Source organism: Triturus cristatus, chromosome 9 (assembly GCF_964204655.1).
Source record: "Triturus cristatus chromosome 9, aTriCri1.1, whole genome shotgun sequence".
NCBI classification, from domain to species: Eukaryota; Metazoa; Chordata; class Amphibia; order Caudata; family Salamandridae; genus Triturus; species Triturus cristatus.
The window spans coordinates 912,792,094-912,811,947 of record NC_140592.1 but is presented as its reverse complement, the minus strand read 5'-3'; the positions used below and the strand labels follow the sequence as shown (position 1 = coordinate 912,811,947).

The 19,854-nt window shown below is 44.4% G+C and overlaps 1 protein-coding gene across 1 annotated transcript in view; it reads left to right on the top strand.

Moving 5' to 3' along the window:
• Window positions 1–748: 748 nt before the first annotated feature.
• The window catches only part of GLRX5 (glutaredoxin 5), a 34,420-nt gene continuing 15,314 nt past the window's right edge, over window positions 749–19,854 (top strand). The window contains exon 1 of the mRNA XM_085626452.1: window positions 749–1,151. Coding sequence (XP_085482578.1) covers window positions 869–1,151 — 283 coding nt within the window. The 5' untranslated portion in view covers window positions 749–868. The remainder of the gene's footprint in view (window positions 1,152–19,854) is intronic.

The window sequence follows — 19,854 nt, the reverse complement described above, 5'->3', positions numbered from 1 at the left end:
GTCCCCAACTCTACAGAAAGTATCACATTTTAATGACGAAGATAGGTGCTTTATTTGGCAGTGGGAGCCGCTTATCAGTTGCCTTGGCATGAGGTAGTTTAAAGGTAGAAGTCAACTTCGTGCGATGGAAAGAAGTAGGATGCGTGTCTCATAACAAGATAATAAGCATTTCACACGCATTACCGTTATTGTAAAACAGCTGGGGTTAAATTAAGAAGTTTATCTCATTACGTGGACATAAATGCTTTGCTGTACACGTAATAAAGGATTACGCTAAGTGTCACACACAAGGCAGCGATATATCACACATACAAACACTGAAAATATGAAATGTCCACATAAAATGGTTCTTGTCAATGAAAACGTGCCAGGGCACCTTTGACAGACACACATGGGTTATACGAATACAACTGATTACGAGAAACTACATCAAGACGATTCGCTGTCTGACCATCGCTTTTCATTTCTATCTATAAAGATTGGCGTGAGTGTCTTCCAATCATTACACTAGTGTACGCTGTCAATTGAAGTGTCAGAATGAGAGTGCCGTTGTATACAGAGTTCTGATTGGTTTAATCTTCAGAGAGGTCTGCGGGATCATTCACTTTCTCATTGGAGCCTTGCTTGGCCGTGTCTCTTATTGACGTAGGCAATGTGTCTGTTTGAAAGGTTTTAAGTGGCTCCGAGTGCTGATTGACAGCTTTTCTTCTCCAATAGAAATACGGTGTACTCTGGAGACAGCCAATAGATATGTTGTGAAGGAAAAGCTAAGCCTCAGACGAAGTTTGGGTTCAGTGTGAGTTATTGGCGGCGTGGTGACCCTTGAGAACTGTTGCTGCTATCTATTCCCCCAACGCCTGTGGCTGCCATGACTGCCCCCGTATTCCGTACCCTCTTGTCTCGCAGCGTGTCACTAAGACCGTGGGTCTTTGGTGGACTCTACAGCCGCTGGCTGGGCAGCGCAGGCTCCACCATGCCTCGGCAGGAACTGGAGTCGCTGGTGAAGCAGCACAAGGTGGTGGTGTTTATCAAGGGCACACCTGCCCAGCCCATGTGTGGATTCAGTAATGCCGTTGTACAGATTCTGCGCATGCACGGTGTACAGGAGTATGGCGCTCACAATGTTCTGGAGAATCAGGACCTGCGGCAGGGTGAGTGTTGGACGTTGGTACAATGTTAGTGCAGAGTGTGCTGGTAGAGTTGTTGCTTTGTGAGCTTATCGTCCATTCGCAGTCCATTCTGCCATGGCGCGCACATTATCCATGCCACTACTCCGCCTTATCGTTACTGCCACAGACCCTGGGCTGTCCATCACTACGTATGTTGTCCCGTCCCTGCCCCTTCGGTATGTCTTTTTTTCTGGCCGTCCTTCGCTCATGCCATTGCCCCGCTTCTTTCACTCCCATATCTCATCGCTGCCAACCAGATGGCATGTGACTGGTAATGAGGAAGCTAAGTCATCCTGCCGTGTTACTGGCTGACTGTACAATAACAGTTCAGCCTTCAACAGGCCCTGGGAGGGGGAGAGCACCCGCCTCTCCTGTTGTGCTTTTTGTGCGTTCGCCAAAACTGAAGCAAGACCCGCAAGATTAGGCTGCTGTAGTCTGCCACTTCTCCCTTCAATCCTTCTCAAGTTTTGCTCTGTAAACCCCATTGAGAGAAAACAAGCCATTTTCGCAGAGAAACATGATATATATTGTTAGACCTGGCATATCTTGGCATGATTACCCCAGACATTTTGCCTCTGCCTCCTTTGCATTTAGATGCTTTGGGTACTTTGCCACTGCTGATAAGTGTCAAAGTGCAAGTGTTCCCTGTGTAATGGTAATTGGTGGGCCATGATTGGAAAGTTTGCCTTACTAGTAAAGTCCCTAGTGATGTGCACTGTGTGTGCCAGGGCTAGTAATGCAAAGGTGCGCGGGGAAGGGAACTCAGGCCTGCAGTGTAGTGCCTGCACGCAGTTTAAGTTTAGCATGTTGTCCTGACAAGTGCAACCACTTGTCAGGCCTAACTTTCTCCTTTTGCGTACACAGTGGGCATACCTGTGGTAGGTCCCAGGTAACCCCTGGGCAGTGTAAGTAAAAGGCAGGACATGTACTGAGGTGCGTGCTATGTCCTGACAGTGAAAAGCACTCCATTTAGATTTAACTGGTGAAAAGCCATCCTGCCCATAGGACAGAATGGGGGAGGCTGTGTATTGTGTTTGTTAGCCTAGCTTCCCATAGATTTAAAATAGAGAGGTTAAGTTTAGTATGTATGAACTCACAGTGTCATAACACATCTTTTTATGAAAGGGGTTTTGTCACTGTGCATTCGGAAACCACTCTTTTAGAAAGTGGCTGAGTTTTCTGCTTTAAGCATTTCTGTGTGTCTCTGCTGAATTTGGGTTGACTGTCTGGATCTGAGAGGTGAGAGGAGCTGGGGGAGGTCTTGACCCAGGGAGGGGCTGAGATGGCACCAGGCTGACCGGCATCTGGAGAGTAGGCGCTGGAGAAGCCCCGGGAGGTGAAGAGGCGGGGCTGCTGCTATAAAAGAATTGACCCGTCTCCTGCTGAGTGATTAAGGATCCAGACCCCCAGTATCAAAGGGAGAAAGGTGACACTGGGAGGGAGACACCAAGAACTGATTTAGGCAGGGGTCAGGGACCCCTGAGCACATGCGAACTTCAATGACATTTAGGGGTATAACTATGTGAGCTGAGACTCCTGAACGTTAGAATGGAATAGAAATGGATTGAGACTGAAAAGGCTTGGACCCATTTCGTGGTCAAGAGGAACCTCTGCTAAGGAAGGAACAACTGAAGAGACTGCTGGGGAAGAACTGACCCTTGCTTCGTCATCTGGGGCTATTCTGCAGTTTGCGGTTTTAACCAAGGACGAGGTCGTTGGGACTGTGCTGTGTGCGCTGGGTCCTCCTGGTTGACGAAGACTGTGCTTGGTGCTGTGTCTTGTAACCCAGAGGGCCTGAGGTGAGCTGGCTCCCTGTTTGGAAACGCAGGAACATAAAAGTTTCCGGAGAACTTTCAAGCAACGCGGTGGGCGCGTGTTGTGGCAGCTTGAGACCCTTGGAAGGTGTGCCCTGTGATCATGGATACACGGAGGAGTGAGACTCGGACGCGCTGGGTGCGTGTTGTGGTGCAGAGGAGGCTTTGGTGAAGAGCACTTGGTCAACGTGTGCATCGGAGGTGAAGCGAGTCTCTGTGTTGGGTGCGTGTCGTGGTGCACAGGAGGCGTTTGTGAAGAGCGCCTGGTCAACGTGTGCATCAAAGGTGAAGCAAGTCTCGGACGTGCTAGGTGCATGTCGTGGTGCACCGCAGGCGTAGGTGAAAAGCGGCTGGTCGGCGTGTGCATCGAAGGTGAAGCAAGCCTCGGACACGCAGGGTGCGTGTCATGGTGCACTGCAGGTGCTGGTGAAGAGCACCTGGTCGGCGTGTGCATCGGAAGTGGAGTGAGTCTCGGACGCGCAGGGTGCGTGTCGGGGTGCACCGGAGGCACTGGTGAAGAGCGCCTGGTCATAGAGTACACCGGAGAAGGGAGGCTCGGACACGGTGAGCGTGTCGGGTGCGTCTGAAGGCGTTAGTTAAGAGCGCCTGGATATCGGGGCACCGGAATTGGAGTAAGTCTGTGTAGCAGTGTGCGTGCTTTGGTGCAACCTGGGATTATGGAGGTGATCAACTGATCATCATGTGCACCAGAAGAAAGTGAGTCTCTGCAGTGCGGTGTGCGTGTCTTGGTGCCAACTGAAACCGCAGGAAGGAGTGCCTGGTGAACGTGCACTTTGAGTTGACGTGAAGTCCCATCAGCGTTGTGTGTGTGTGTGGCTTCGTGCCAGAGGAGACCCGGAGAGTGCTGTGGTGGACTTGCACCCGGAGTAACGCAATCTTAGGGGCGTGGGGTACGTGTGCTCTGCAGCCGTCTGAGACCTTCCTAACAGTTGCAGCCCGGACCGGCAGCACCGGAAGAGCTGAGCTGCCAGGCCGAGCCGCTGAGGCCCATTGAGACAGTTCTTCACTGAAGGCCTAGTTCCCTGACGGAGGAGAGTGGGGTCGTGGCCCCAGGTAATGCGGATGACTACCTGGGCGGGGTGCGGGCTCGGAGGGACACTCTATCGGCCTCTCACTCCTGCTAGCGATGTGAGCCTTTGCTTTGGCTCAGATTGGGGCCGTTCTGACTGAAGGAGTGGCAGTACTATTGCCAGAGTGAGAAGCCGTACTTTCTGTCACCGTTGATACGTGTGAGGGGCAACTGTCATCGAAGAGGCTGATTGTCATAATACACATTGCCAATATTGCTGCTAACGAACTGCCGGGACTGTCTTGGGACACCTGACATTATTTCTGCATAACGAAGGACACGATTGTAGCTCTACGCATTGCATTGTTTCTCCATTGCAAAGTACAGGATTGTAGCGGCCCGCATTGCATTATTTCTTCACTGCAAAGTACATGATTGTAGCTATGCATTGCATTATTCCTTAATTGCAAAGTACATGAATGCAGCGGGGCACATTGCATTATTCCTTAATTGCGCTGTACATGATTGTAGCGGTACGCAATGCATTATTTCTCCCACTGCAAAGTACCGGGGTGTATCACTATGCATTGTATTATTTCTCCTGTGCCCATCACAGGATTCTGTCGTTACGCAGTGCATTATTGTTTGTCCATTGCAACGTGTGTGATTCTAGCATTACGACCAGCATAGCGTTTGGACAGCAGTGGTTGGGATTTGAACCTACCAACCAGCTGGAACGAATATTACCCTTTATTATATGTCGACTTTTGTATCGTGTGGTCTGATCGTATATCTTTTTATATATAAAGTTTATGCTTGTTTTTATCAAACTTGTGTGGAGTCCATTTGTGGTGTCACCAGTGGGTTGCTGTGAGAGTGGTTGCACATACTGTACACTCGTGCTGTATACTTGTGCCTTGTATATAGGCCTGGCTGCTCGTGCCAAGCTACTAAGGGGGTGAGCAGGGCTATCTCAAACAGTGTCCTTTCTTGGCCTAACATTGAGTGAGGAGTCCCAGGTCTTGTATTTGGTGACAGTGGTGCGGGACTGGAACTCCGACTTTCAACATATCTATCTATCTAACTAAGAGGCATTGTTGGTTTATTTTCCTTCTATATTACATTAGATATTTGGTGCTTTCAATACACGCTCTGCTGACCTAGTTGTTGTGACCCACACAATATAAAAATACACAATAAGTAACTGATGTTGATATGTTAGATTATAATTGAAATGTTCCCTGCCATTTCTTGGACATGCTGCCATGTCCTTCTTTATCACGTCACATGGGCATGCTCTAAACGTTTATGAATATGTGTGTCTTTGGAGTCGTTTTTTCATTAGTGGTTTCATATAGCATGGACAAGCCTCAGTTGGTAGCGGGAGTGCTTTACATATAATCTGTAGTCTTGTACGTTCCACTTTATCAAATAAGAATGAAACGAGTGGAAGAGAGCATTGATCCTTGAGCAATGCCTTGCTGGAGCATAGAAGGATCTGTGAGGGAGTTTGCCCCTTTTATTTACTAACACTGCTATCAACGTATGGCCCAAACCAGTTTAGCACTGCCTTGTCTAATCCCATTATGCCCTAAAAGATTCTCAGTAGAGGGGAGTGATTTTTACTTTGCAAATGTTCCTGATATATCAATGAGCATGAAGAAGCAGAATGCAGGGTAGCATCGACCATATTGAGAATTGCAGGTCCCATGCTACTTCTGGCCATGTGGCTAGATTTTGCATGATCCACTAAAAACAACCCTGTCAAGGTGGCCGTTCATGTAGGTGTGTACCCCATCTTCGTATAATGTGCACGCCGCCAGCTAGTTTGATGAGAACCATAAAATCATTACTTAATTGCGTCACCGCATTGCTTATAGCCGGACATCTTGCATAAGTGTGTGTGTGTATCTATAGTCTGCTTACTGGATTGAATATCCTCTTGGGCAGGATACTATTAAGCAAAGCTTGCAGCTCTGTTAAAAGAGGAAAACATGAAACTCAAGTTACACGTTGCTCAAAGAGCCTGGTTCGAAGAAAATACCTATACGGGGTCACAAATTACACATGATGGATGGCCAGTTGGTCAGTGGGAAGCCATATTCTTACTTGCGATCAAAGATTATCAGCATAGTGGCGACTGGACTCATGCCGGGCGCTCTTCACCATAAGTGTCTTGCCGAGCTACTGACGCCGCCTCACCTCCATAAATCTACATGCATAGGAAGTATAGTATTACTTACTGTCTCTCGCCGAGTGAAGTGGCCTCGCCGCTATTTTGGACTAATATCTCATAGGTCATTATCTTAGAGTGTTCCCTTTCCTCTATACGGGGAGGTTTGTCGCCAAAGGCCCATTACACCGTCGCCGAAGAACACCCGTAATGTGTCCGGTCTCCACTACGCTTATACTCTTTGATCATAAGTAAGAATCCGGCTTCCTGGTGGTCGACTGGACATCCATAATATGTAATTCCTGACCACGTGGAGGCTTATTTTTATTTTTTTTAACCCGGCTCTTTGAGCTACATGCAACTTGAGTTTTTTGTTTGCCTTTTGTAACGGAGCCATAAGCTTTGCTTAATAGTAACCCGCCCATGAGGATATTCGATGCAGTAAGTGGACTATATATACGTATGTGAGAGGTCTGTCTGTAAGCGATTTGGTGACAAATTTAGGTAATATTTTATGGTTTTCACCGCACTAGCTGGTGGCGTACACATTAAACGGAGATGGCATACATACCTACATGAAAAACCACTTTGTTAGTGTTGTTGTTAATGGAGTAGGCATGCCCTCCTCCTTCACGCTTTGGTGCTACTTCTGCTGGTTTGTTCCTCCAGTTTGCAGGTGAGCATCTCATTTACCCTAGAGGAGCCGACATCAAGGACAGGAAAGACAGATTGATGCAAGGATTAGCGGCCTATTCACATTAGCTGTTCAGTATGTGAATATTGGGCAACACGTACAAGAAACAGAAAGTGGACTTCCTTTTGACCGACCCAACTAGGAATGATGTTTTGGACCGTCGATGTACTGTTCTTTATATGAGGACAGTGGCTTGGACTTTAAGGTTGTGTAATTTGATTCAATACAAACATTCATTAATAAAAAATCGATGTGTAGCAACATTTAAGGAAGTGGATGACTAAATAAGTTTGATGCAGGTGTTGATAAATTATGGTATGAGTCCAATAATAATTTAAATGTTATTGTAGACAAATATATGTACGGCCAGCCCTCTAGAGTTACTTTTGTTTTGTGGTTGTGTGAAACTGCCCAAAACTCTAGAATCAGCAACTCGGCTAATATGTCACCAAGTGTATGATAGATGAGATGTAGGTCGATGGAGTTCAAGGGGTCTGTTTTTCCCCATTGACGGACATTAAAAAGATAAGAGTTGATATATCATTTTTTTATTTTTTTGTAGGGAAAGGAGTGGTTCTGCCTCTCATTGGTTTTCTGTAACTTTATTTGGATTTGACCATTCATTAGTTATTGATGCGTAGTCTGTGTGGAAAGAAGCTTACTTTTAATAGATTTCTTGATGGACATCATTATATTTGGGTGTTTAAGTTCATTAGTGACAGAGCAAGGAACAGAGGGCCAGATGTACAGCTCTTTCTTGCGCTCGCAAACGGGAGATCGTCCCGTTTGTGATCACGAAAAAGGGTAATGGCATGTACAAAAGCTATTTTGCGAGACACTGACTCGCAAAATAGCGTTTGCGACTCTCGCTATTAGGAAGGGACGTCCCTTCCTAATAGCGAGACTCACTACCACGTGCTATGTTTAGCGACCGCATTTGCGGCCGCAAGCCTCTCGCAAACGAGAAGGGGTCCTCAGGGGACCCCTTCCCTTTTGTGAGTGTGTGAGAATTTTTTTTTTAAGAGCAGGCAGTGGTCCCAGGGACTACTGCCTGCCATTAAAAAATGAAACTGAAATGTTGAAATTTTTCTTTTTAAAATGCATCCTGTTTTCCTTTAACCCCTTGCATGCCCGCCCCTTTCCCCGCCCAGTGCCGCGCTTTTTATTAGCGGGTGGAGTTCATGACGAGCTGGACTCGTCATGGGCACAGCGCCACCGCAGCCCATGACGAGTCCAGCTCGTCATGGGCACTGAAGGGGTTAAGGAAAACAGGCTGCATTTAATAAACAAAACAAAAAAAAAACTTTATTCAAAAAGCAGTCCCAGACATGGTGGTGTGCTGACCCCAACAGACCACCATCCCTGGGAGTGCTAGCGATTTCCACTGGGTAGAAAATTGCACTTGCCTCGTGAATATTGATGAGGCATGCAATTTGCGACCCTATTGGGAATCGCTAACAGTGTCTGTGACACTGTTGTACATTGCAATTTGCTAGTCGCAAAGCGACACATTTTGTGAGTCGCAAAATGTAAGGGTTGTACATCTGCCCCAGAAAGTTTACTACCTCATTACGGACCCAACTTTGAATGATGTTTTGGGCCGTCGTGGTGCATATGGAACATTTTTGTTAGAGCAGGCAGCAGGTAATGTTTTATGATGTCGGAGGGTCCATCACTCAAGCAGGAGCAATGGTGGATATTGTTCTCGCGTTGATGGTAGGTTTTATCATGTGATGGGCTTTCAAGGTATCTGTAGGGGCTATTCAAGTGTCAGTAAAAAAGATATTCATCATGTGAAATTAGTGGAAAAGTTTCAGTAGGTATTCGTTCATTTTCTGGATGGATTCGTACTGACTTCACTGATTGAGTGATTCCCAGGCTAAAGAGCTCCTATAGTGCATATCCTTTGATGACCCTCTTGATCTTCTGATTGGTTATTAACCTGCAGTCAAGGAAATGTCTTATCTTGACCTCTCCTGTATAAAGGTCTCCTTTTTTGTTACAGTAGATCCTGAAGAGTGTTGCATATGGAAACAGGTGTTTGGTTTGAAATCGAGAAGATTGCTCTCCCTACTAACTCTCCCATGCAGTTTCTTGGCTCACATAGACTCTGGCTATTAGCTTGCTCCCTGTGAAGCAAGGTGGGCACTGACCCAAGGGCTTGTGTTCTGCAAACTACTTTCTAAATATCAGTATAAAACTTGTTAAGCAGGTGAAGATTTTTTTTATTTTTTAACATTCTCGCAGTATGTTTTGCAGATCACACATACCCCATGCATAACAGCAACTGGATGCTTTAGGTAGGCCATTATACTCACATACAACACAGCAAGGTCATGCCATTTAGTAATGTATGGCCATGTTTATAACCTCATTGCCCACCAGGAAATGGCACACTCCCATTTTACAGCAGCACATGTTAAGGCAGAACTCTAAACATATCTGGGACGCAGCTCATTTATGCAATTGATTGGCTCTGGGGGCATCTAAAAGCATATTTTAATGTTGGCTACTTGCTACGCATATATTTACCAAACATTGGGCAAATTCCAACAAAGCAAATTCTTAAGCAATTTGGTACAGCCCTCTGGTCCCACTAGCCAAAAATCCTCTGCTCGTTTAAACTGCCATAGTCCATCTACTGGTGGCTACCTCCATTGCAAATCAGACTAAGGTCTGCAGTGGATACCTTTTGGAAAGCCCTAGAATATACAAACACGATTCAGTGGCATCCTAATTTGAGAGAATGTGCTCTACAGATGCAAATTAATAACAGAGCAAAATTGTTAGTTAGAACTGGGGGTCTCTAGTTGGCAGAGGTAGGTACCTTTGGCCAAATAGGGACCCTTGCTTCTAGTCAGGGTAAGGGGGATACACACTTTAGATAACCCCTGCCTACCCCCTTGGTTTCTTGGCACGAGCAGACAGGCTTATCCCAAATGGAAATGTGTAAAGTATTGGTACCAACACTCTCAGTAACACCTTGGATGCTGAACGAAGAACAAACAAAAGGGTTGCAGAGAAGGCGATGCGTCGATTCTTCCTGCGCTCCGGTCACGATGCGATAAGCTGGCACTTCGATGCGTTGCGACGATCCGGTGCGATAAAATGGCATCTTTGATGTGATGCGACAACGTGGAGGTGATGCGTGGACAGCCGTGCGGCGAAATAAGTGGTTTTCTGAGCCACAACAGGCCCTGCGACACGCTTCTCTGATGCGAGGGCACCCTCGGTGGCGACAGCACGCTTATCTGGTGATGTGACGGCGATCAGCGGTGGCGGCACACTTCATCAGCGATGCAATGGGCCCTGCGACACCCTTCTCCGGTGATGCAGCGGCGACACGCGTCCTCGGCGAGGCAGCGGCGACACGCTTCTCCCGCGTTGCGCTTCCAGCTCCCAACAGCAAAGGCCTCACACAGTTACAGGCAACCTCTGGCAGGTCAGAACTCCCAGCAAGGAAGTTCAGGGAAGCTGGGGGTGAAGTCCTTTTGTGCCTGGGACTTCACTTCAAAACAGGAGGCCAGCTCTTCTCAGGTCCTTGGAGACTTTTCTTCAGATGGACACAGCACACCGCAAAGTCCTTATTCAAGCAGGGGACACAGCAAAGTCCCTTGGTCCTCTCCTTAGTAGAAACGACAAACTGCAGGCCAACCCCAGACACACAGCAAGGGCAATACTTCTCTTCAGCTGTCCTCTTTGGCAACAGGTTCCTCTTGATCACGAAGTAGTCTGGCTTTCAGGGGTTTCAGCTCTCATATTTATACCCCGAAAGTCTTTGTTCTCTGTCTGAGGGGTCCTGGACCCAGTCCAAACCAGTTCTGGGTGCATTCTGCCAGTGCACAACTAATTCCTTTGTCAGTGTGGGCCAGGGTCATCAGACGCACGGCATGAGCATTGTGGAAGGCAGGCACGGCCCAGGTGCTACTCCTCCCACCACTCCAAATGCAGATTGGCTTATTCAACCTAGTGCTGACTCACCCAGACTCCTGGAGCCACCCCAGCCCCTGTCACTCTCAAACCACAGTCAATCCACAAACAGGCAGAGGCACACAGAAAGGTTGAACAAGAAAATAGCCACTTTCTAAAAGTGCTATTTTCAAGCACAGAATTTAAAAACCATCCTTCCTAAAAGATGTTATCAAATTATGAGTTCAGGGATACCAGACTCCAATTTTCCATCTCACCCCTATGGGAAGATATGCAGGTAAACATGTTACACAGCATCCCCCATTCTGTCCTACGGGCAAAAGATAGCCTGTCAATAGTGAAAAACGAAATTGGCAGTATTTCACTATCAGGGCATGTTACACACACTAGTACATGTCCTACCTTTCACATACACTGCACCCTGCCCGGGGGTGGGGGGGGGGGCTACCTCTGGCCTACCATAGGGGCGTCCTAGGTGTAAGAAAAAGGAAGGGGAAAGCCTGGCAAGTGGGTACACTGGCCAGGTCTACATGGCAGTTAACTAACTGCTCACAGGCACTGCAGTGGCAGGCCTGAGACCTCTTTTGAGGGCTACTTATGTGGGTGGCACAATCAGTGCTGCAAGCCCACTGGTAGCATTTGAATTACCAACCCTGGCACACTTAGTGCACTTTACTAGGGACCTACTAGTTAAACAAATATGCCAATCATGGATAACCAATCACAATAACAATTTACACGGGTAGCACTTGCACTTTGGCACTGATCAGCAGTGGCAAAGTGCCCAAAGCATCTAAACCAGCAAAAACAAAATCCAGCACAGTGTCAAAAATACAGTAATTAGAGGCAAAAAGTCAGGGGTAACTATGCCAAGAATGCCAGGTCTAACTGTTACTTTGAGCAGTTGCTTAATCATTTCCAATTGCCATTCTACGAGCATCAGTGAATGAAGTTTTGTTTTACTGTGCTAGTTGCTCGCAGCCTTGGAGAGCAGCACAATTGATGCAATGACAGTTCTTTCATGCTGCTTTTCTTTTACTTTTACTATGGGTCGAGAGCCTGATTGCCACGGAGCTGAGCTGTCAACCAGCTCCAAGCTCTGTCCACACCCCAGTACCGGTCAAGAGTATCTGACTCGAATCTTTCTTTCACTCTTAACACTAAAACGAAGTGTGAGACTATTTAACACCAGATAGTCTGTGGCAAAAGTCTCTACACCACGCTGACTAGCAGATCTGTAAAAAGCAGCATTGGCTCATAGCTTAATCACCTGAGCCTCTTTCACCACTACAGGTTTTTGTCCGTAGCCTGTTTCCAACTGCTCTTTCCTAAGTGGTTTCGACTGAATTCTCAAAAATTAGAGTGAAATGTAGTTTGACCAAAACATTCTAATCCAAATTGCTGGCTCACTTTTACTCATTGGTGTTCTAAAATGAATGCTCACATTTACTCATTAAGTTTCCAAAAAGACGGCTTACTACCATTTAGATTTCCGAGTCGAACACCACTGGTATACCTTCACTTGCTAAATACCTATGGCAGTTATTGTGAGCTGTGGCACTGTACTTAAAAGTAGTTTTAACACACTTGGTGAGTAGTAAATATGTAAAAAAATATGTTTACCCTGTCCCACAGACTCCCATTCCTCAAATACATTGTTGCCGTTGTGTAATTGATGGTTCTAATTAACCGTAAATACTGGGCATTTGCGTAGACTAATGCGCAGATATACATATTTTATACATTTCACGAGTAATCTTAAGAGCGCAACAAATAGAGTCTAGGACATTTAACTACAGAGTATATGCGCTATGCCATCTATGTGCAGGTTTTTCTCCCACAGTGATAATCCACCATGTTTTATAATCTTTTAGACCTCTGCTCTACTACGAAAATATTATCAATTCCCGACTTCCTACATCCCAGAAGCCGTACAGACAACATAAAACTCAATACGACTTCAACATATAGTGTTAGTACATATATCAGTACCAATCAATAATCGATAAGCTATATACATGCCAAAATCATTAAACCAAAACGATAAAAACCATCTCTAGCTACTAGAAATACTGGTGCAGTTCGGGTTACTCAATTACCCCCTGATTCCACAGACAGAATGATTTCTCAGTCACAACCACATACACACATCATACGCTGGTGGGGCCCATAACACCAACATTCATTCTTTTCAAACTATCCGTGCCTACAAAGGGACATCAGATCCGAACTACAACTATTCTCTCTGATAGAGGAAAACCACTTCTCCTGGATCACCCTAACACTTCCTCCATCAGTAGGTCGATAAAATCATTTAGTTGTTATTTAGTTTAATGACACTTTAACTCTCAAACCAAATCAATAAACATTTCAATGAAATAATCACCCGACACAGTAATTCAAATAATGTTTTTCTTTTATCTAATTTAAATGCAGGTTAAATCTTAATAATGCAATATTATCTTTTGTCATATTTACCTATTCTGGCTAAATGTCGTTCTCCAAGTCAGAACTGGTCCTCAATAAGTTGGTCAGAGTTTTATCGTATAGAGTCACCATCCTCTCCGTCAGCATAGGGATCTCTGATCATCGATTCTCCGTAAGTAGCTTCTGCATACAATGGCGATGAAGTGGGGAGCGTTAGCCTATTCCCTCTCTAGTCTACTAATATTTATACTAACATTTACATATTAAAGTTACATTTTCTCATTTCCCAGGCCAACGATTGGCTGAATTCAAATACATCTCCATACATTAGGAAACATTTTCAAATTTTCCCATGTGGGAAAAGTCTCAAAGCAAATGTATGGGAAAGAATATCCGTGGTCCTAAATGTATCAGTTAGTTGAAACAGGTTGGGTTCGATAGTTCATATTCTTCACTTCCAACATTTACTTCACGTTCAGGGGCATTGGCACCTCGCCCAGGTTAGTCTTCATGGGCATGGTCTGACAGGTCACACAAGGGACACGAATGAAGTCAGTGCAGACGCCTTTCTCCATTGTTCAAATGATGAAGTAATGTACTCTAGTTAGGTTTCAGTCGGCGGCCATCTTTTGGTAGGCCAGAATAGTCAACTTTAAGCAAAGAAACACAAAATCGTAATTAATACATAGAAATGATTAAAACAGTGTTAATCCCTTGCTAATACCCTTATGTGTATGCATTTATCTAGCCATATGCAACATTCAAAGCTGTTAATGCTGGTTTATTTAAGCACAAATTACAATAACATTACTCAAGCAACATTTATCTTTATTAATATGCATACAAACTTAGTTCACCTATTATTTTAGCCATGCATTTGCATTCCCACGTGTATTCCTTCTGTTAATAAGGTTGGTTTAGTACTTGCACATCAATTCTTAGTTATTAAAATTATTCATTAATCGTTTTAATATAAACATATATAAATGGATTGTGTATATAAAAAGAAAATATTTTACCCGCTCCATCAAGTATATGCGCTATGCCATCTATGTGCAGGTTTTTCTCCCACAGTGATAATCCACCATGTTTTATAGTCACTTACACCTTTCTCTATTACAAGATATATTTTATTTTCGGCCACTTTACTGTGCTTTTTTTTTATTGTCTAATTTCCGGAAGTGTCCCCCCTCTCCTTGCTTTCCCCCCCTTGTATTTCGGGGGAACTGCGGAAATGTTTCAATTACATTACTCTGCTGTCAGCTTTCGAAGTCTACACCTTAACATTTCTGCTGAATTGCCGTACCCATTAACTGCTTAGTACTTGTTCACTATTTATTTTTATAAATTCTTTGAAATCAAAGAAAGAGCAATACAGGTGGTGTGTCACTCATGGCAAAATGTCCGTGTGTGATAGGAGGCTAGAATAAGTCTAACAGGAAAACACAGGACTCTGAGATAAATGGATAGAGCAAAAACTTTAAGTATGTGTTTGAAAAGGATGATAAAGGGAAAGCTTCTGAGGCTCAAGTAAGTTGCAGAAATGATGCAGGTGATCCAAGAAAGGCAGTTGTTGAAATTATACTTTTGTTAAATAATACTAATTTGAAGTAATAATAAATAAGCAGACGTGAAATTCAATAGCATGAAAAAAACTCATCGTGGAGGCTAGATTTATAAACTTAAAGGAGGACCTATGTGGGTTGGAATTCCGAGGCTTGGTTGGTTAGAGGAACTAATTCTTTAGTTGTGTATTAACAACTAAACCTCATTCTGACCATCACAGGTGAGATTCAAAAGAATGAATGGATGGTGCCCGAGTTACGTGCAAAAGAACGTGAGAAAGAAGTGGTATTACATATTTACTATGATGTTAAAGAACATTTGTAGATTAGATAGACGTTCCATTATTCATGTTCAGTCAATGTCAAACTGGATTACGGGTTCTTAATGACTAATAGAAGGAATGTGACTCTCCATCCTGACATAATGTGGGTCGAAGCCAAGATGGCCATAACAGGCCTGTTTGACATCGGTGACATGGAAATAGTCTGCATAATTTCTCAAGGAGGAAATTCTTGCTGGAAAAACACAGTTTGATCTTATTGATAAGGTGACCCAGGAAACCGATAAAGGCAGCAGGTTTGACTTGATATAATTACTTCTGTGTAAAACTTCCAGGACTGTTCCATGCAGAAGACTTGTAAATCAAATTAACAGCCTTTGCTTAAAAGCCGGGCTAGTGATGGTCAACAAAGAATGCAGGTCAGTGGATTATGTTGGAAAGAAAAGGACATAAAAGATGTGAATATAATTAGGAACCGTCTTAAGTATCTTGAATAGATTTGTAGATAAGAGTACATATTTGTCATAAGGTTTCTACCCCAAAGGGAGTGAGGAAAAAATGATGCGATTCAGCAGAGGTGGAAGATTATCTAAGAGGTCCCTGATCACATTCAGTGTAATCGATGTAAAACCTTGCTCTGAACTCAGAAATTGCATGTGGCAGTATAGCATGTGAGAGGAGGTAGTTAATTCATTGAAGTATTTTGTAAAGCACTGATAGTTATAAAGAAAGCTAAAAAAGAAAGCGCAAGACTGAAAAGAGGTGCAAAAGCTGTTGGTCCAGCTGAATGATGTCAGAATAGTTATTAGAACTCAACACTGCCAAGGAGTGGCTGTTAATTGAACAGTTACTAAGATATCCAGATGCAAAAATGCTGATTGAAGACTGTTTGTGCATATGTAATAGGAGAGAGGGGTGGATCACCTTATGTAGGTATGCATTGCCTTTGTTCCCTTACATAGGTAATGCAGGCCATATTGAATTTAATCCTGGAATCCACCGCCTTTATTTTGTGACAACACCCTGCATTGTAGGTCTCGCCTACTATACAGCTCATGCTCTGTCTGTTTAGAGACTAATTGGTTGCTTACAGTGGGCATATAGTCCACCCATTGCTTACAATTGGTTGGCCGCTTTGGCACTCCAGTATGCTTACTTCTTATTTGTTAGCTTGTGTTGGTTTTTCTTCCTCTTCTTGAGTTTGTCCCTCCCCTGGAGCATGGATGCATTACTTGTGTACGTCCTCTGTTCATTTTCAGGTGCTACTTTTTATTTTTGTTTAAGCACTCCATAAGAGTGCATGTATTTTCCAGCTGCTTCTAGTGCGCTCCGGTTTACCTCCAACACCTTCATGTTACCTCTCTCCCATCGGTGCCCCCTCTGTTGCATGACCCGCCCTGCTGTTGCTTCTTCCACCCCTACCTTCTGTAATTCTGACTTTTTTTATTACTACTTTCTCAAACCCTCTTCTTTCCATGTTGCCGTCTCATGTTGGTGTTCCTCCCTTTGGCGTGACCCAGAGACGCGGAGCATATTTGGATGTGCTTCATCATGGAGCAGATGACCTGCATGACTCGCCAGAAATGCATACTGCAGTAGCACTTTTAAAGGGAGGGTCACTCATTCCCATCCATTCACAAGCATGTGCGCACGCCCCCCCTCCCCCTTTAAGAGCGCACACAGTACTGGAATTGGAAAAACGTTACTCTGGGAACCCAGATTGGGGGGGGGGGGGGGGGGGGGATATAGTTACGTGGGGCAGAGCCATGAAAACATGTCTGACGGTCACTGACAACAAAGAGAAATACAACAGTAAATATGTTCAGGCTTAATCTGTTCTAAAGGCTTAATTTTAAAATATCTTAAGGCGCCTGCTGCAGAGAGCTTTGTGTGCCCAGTAAATCTCAGTGGATAATAATAATGGTAGGATAATTCTGGTGGTTAATGCAGTTGCTGGAGAGATCTTTGTTTTGTCTAGTCACATTTTGACTCCTAAAGTAGCATAGAGGATTGTGTCCTTTGCAAAGAACACAGTGTAGCATGCAGATGACAGATTTTTATTTAAGGTTGATAGGTAAGTGGGTTACTGCTTTTGCCACAGAGATCCTTTTATTACTTGTAGTTCCTAAATTGCAATCCTTCTAATATACCACAGTGAGTGAGTTCTGAACCAGCATGAAGGACCTGCATGCAAACTGCAAGGCATCCGTTTAGAACTTTGTTTTCTCTCAGTTTGTTATTATAAAACTGCAAAAAAGTTTTCTTTTGTTTGTGTAGTAATAAAGTATTTTTAGTACAGTTAAACCCAAGCACTGCGTTATGTTTAAATTTCAGACTTTGTTTTGCCCCGGCTATGCGCTCTTTACATATAATCCCTACCAGTAAAGACTGTGTGTGACTCCCTAGGAAACCTCACTGTATTATGTTAAATCATGTACATTGATTTACACCATGCATGATTTATTTTCACTGTATAATGTTTGAGTGTGACGTCTGAAATCCAACATTGGGTAATGAAAGAATTACATTTAAAAAAATCATTAGTGCTATTTAAATCATTTGTGCAAATACTCGTCCAACAGATATGCTTGACTTTCATTCAGTGCGTGTATATATGCTATATATAGGAGTTGAACACAGTCAAAATCTTGCCTTCAAATTGTAGCATCTATTAAGTACTTGTGAAGAGATAATAAACTGTGTACCTTTGTGTCCCTCCATTACATTGGCATCGGTCTGTGGAGCTCCAGATACCTCCCAGCCAGGATCATACTTGAACAAAAGGAGGTCCGCTGGCCCGTTGTTTTAGGGCTCACCTGGAATCTATAATAAGGAAGCCACTTTGTGGTTCGGAACAGAAAGCTGATAATATGTGGGTGCGACTGAATTGTGTCCTGTTGTCTGCATATTACTCCAGGGTAATTTCAGCATATTCCACTGGGGCCAGATGGGTTCCCAATCTGGCTCAGTAACTGATCCGGCTGGACCCGTCCCCCACACATCGGGTGCTGGGTGAGAGATGCTGAAAGGCCTTAGTGGTTCCTGGAGGCTCTGGGGAGAAGGGGACTGCCGCAAGATCCCGCTACCTCCTCTCATTAGCTGCCTTGTCATAGAATTGGTCAGCCCATGAGTGGAGAACCTTCTCTGCCTCCTCACTGAGTAGGGGGGTGGGGAGGGCCTGTGAGAGTTGCTAACAAATTGATGCAAATGAGCAACTACAATGACTTTGTTGCAAGTAATTTGTATTAGTAATTATAAATGGTACATATCTGACCATCACAATTTGTACACTGCAGAGAGGACAGCGATTTGGATGAGCGTGTAATCTGAACACTATTCTGGCCGCATGACACACACTGCCGTCAGCCTCGGCTCCCTAGCTCTCACTCTCAAGTATGCCCCATTAACAACATTCTCAGCTAGACACCTAAATGCAAGGCAGCTCAAATGTACCATGCAAGCATTGGAATACCAAATAGCTCAGCCAAGAGCTCTTGGATTTGCTAATACTTAGTAAATTGAATTCCAGTTTAACGTCTTTTCTTGCGTAAAATATGCAGTGTATATACAGTAACACATTGTTAAAAACATTGGCAAAGCCAATCTGTCCTAAAAGCGGGACTGGTTGGCTTTGCCAATGCTTTTTAGTGTCTTACTTTTGGCTTTGTTCCTATGACATTGCTGCTTCTGTGCATGTGCTTGCTTGCTTTTCAGGTTATGCTTGCTTTATGAACTACAGCTTGGAGGGAAGAAGGAACGCCTCTCGTTTGCTGTAAGCCCTCTTCTTTTCACTGCCGGTGTTTTTCAGCTACATTTGGAGAGCTTATCTTTCACTTGATATCAACAACAAAAAGAATGCTGTGTCTGGCGTCAGACTGTTTGCTCCAGCGAAAAAGTGTTGTGTGTACAATTTTGTCTAATTTGAAAATAAATGCCCATATCGCAGTGAATCAATTGAAGCCGAAAACATTAGTGTTTTTGGTTAAAAGCTTCTAATTAGCTGGATGCTTTCAGGAAAGGATCAAATATCCAATGGATACTAAAATGTGTGGCACCACCAGGGGAACCAGTGACTGCACATTTTGCTCCCTGAATTTAAGGAATACTTACAGTGACATGCACTTGGTACTGGTTGAATCCCTCCACCACAAATGTGTGAGTGTAACTTTGAATTTTAGTGGTCAGTTGGCGTGAACCCCAACTGGAGATGTTTCTGCACAAAACCTATCTTACGATCCAGGTGTGCCAAGTTCAGCTGTTTATGTAAGAAGCTCTGTGTACCAGAACAAATGGAAGGCATGGTTCTTACTGGTCTTTCTCCAGAGGTAAAGACCGGCTCTTACAGAAACCTGAAGGAGAAAGGCTTGGTGTTCTTTTGCTGACAAACTCACTTATTTAATGCCAGAACTGCCGACCCTGGTGCTCTGCTTGCTTCTGTCAAAATATCTGCCTTTTTAGAAGCTAACCAAGATGGAGACTGACCCCTCTAGATCGTGGTTGAGCAGAGCTTTCCCAAACATCACATTCTCCTCCAGGGAGGATAGGAATTGTGTAACCCAGCTGCCAGGTGTCCGAGTAAGAACCCAATAACCTTTGGGGTGGTCCTCTGTTGAAAACGTGTGCATCCTAAGGTACTTCTCTTCTCCTCTGTGACTGGCTTTATCTCTTGTTATGCGCTCAAGGAGCACAGGTCTTTACATGCTTTCTCTCCCTTGTGGTGTCTGCCGCTATTAATCCATGATGATATGTGCCTGATGGGTTAACCTTTTAT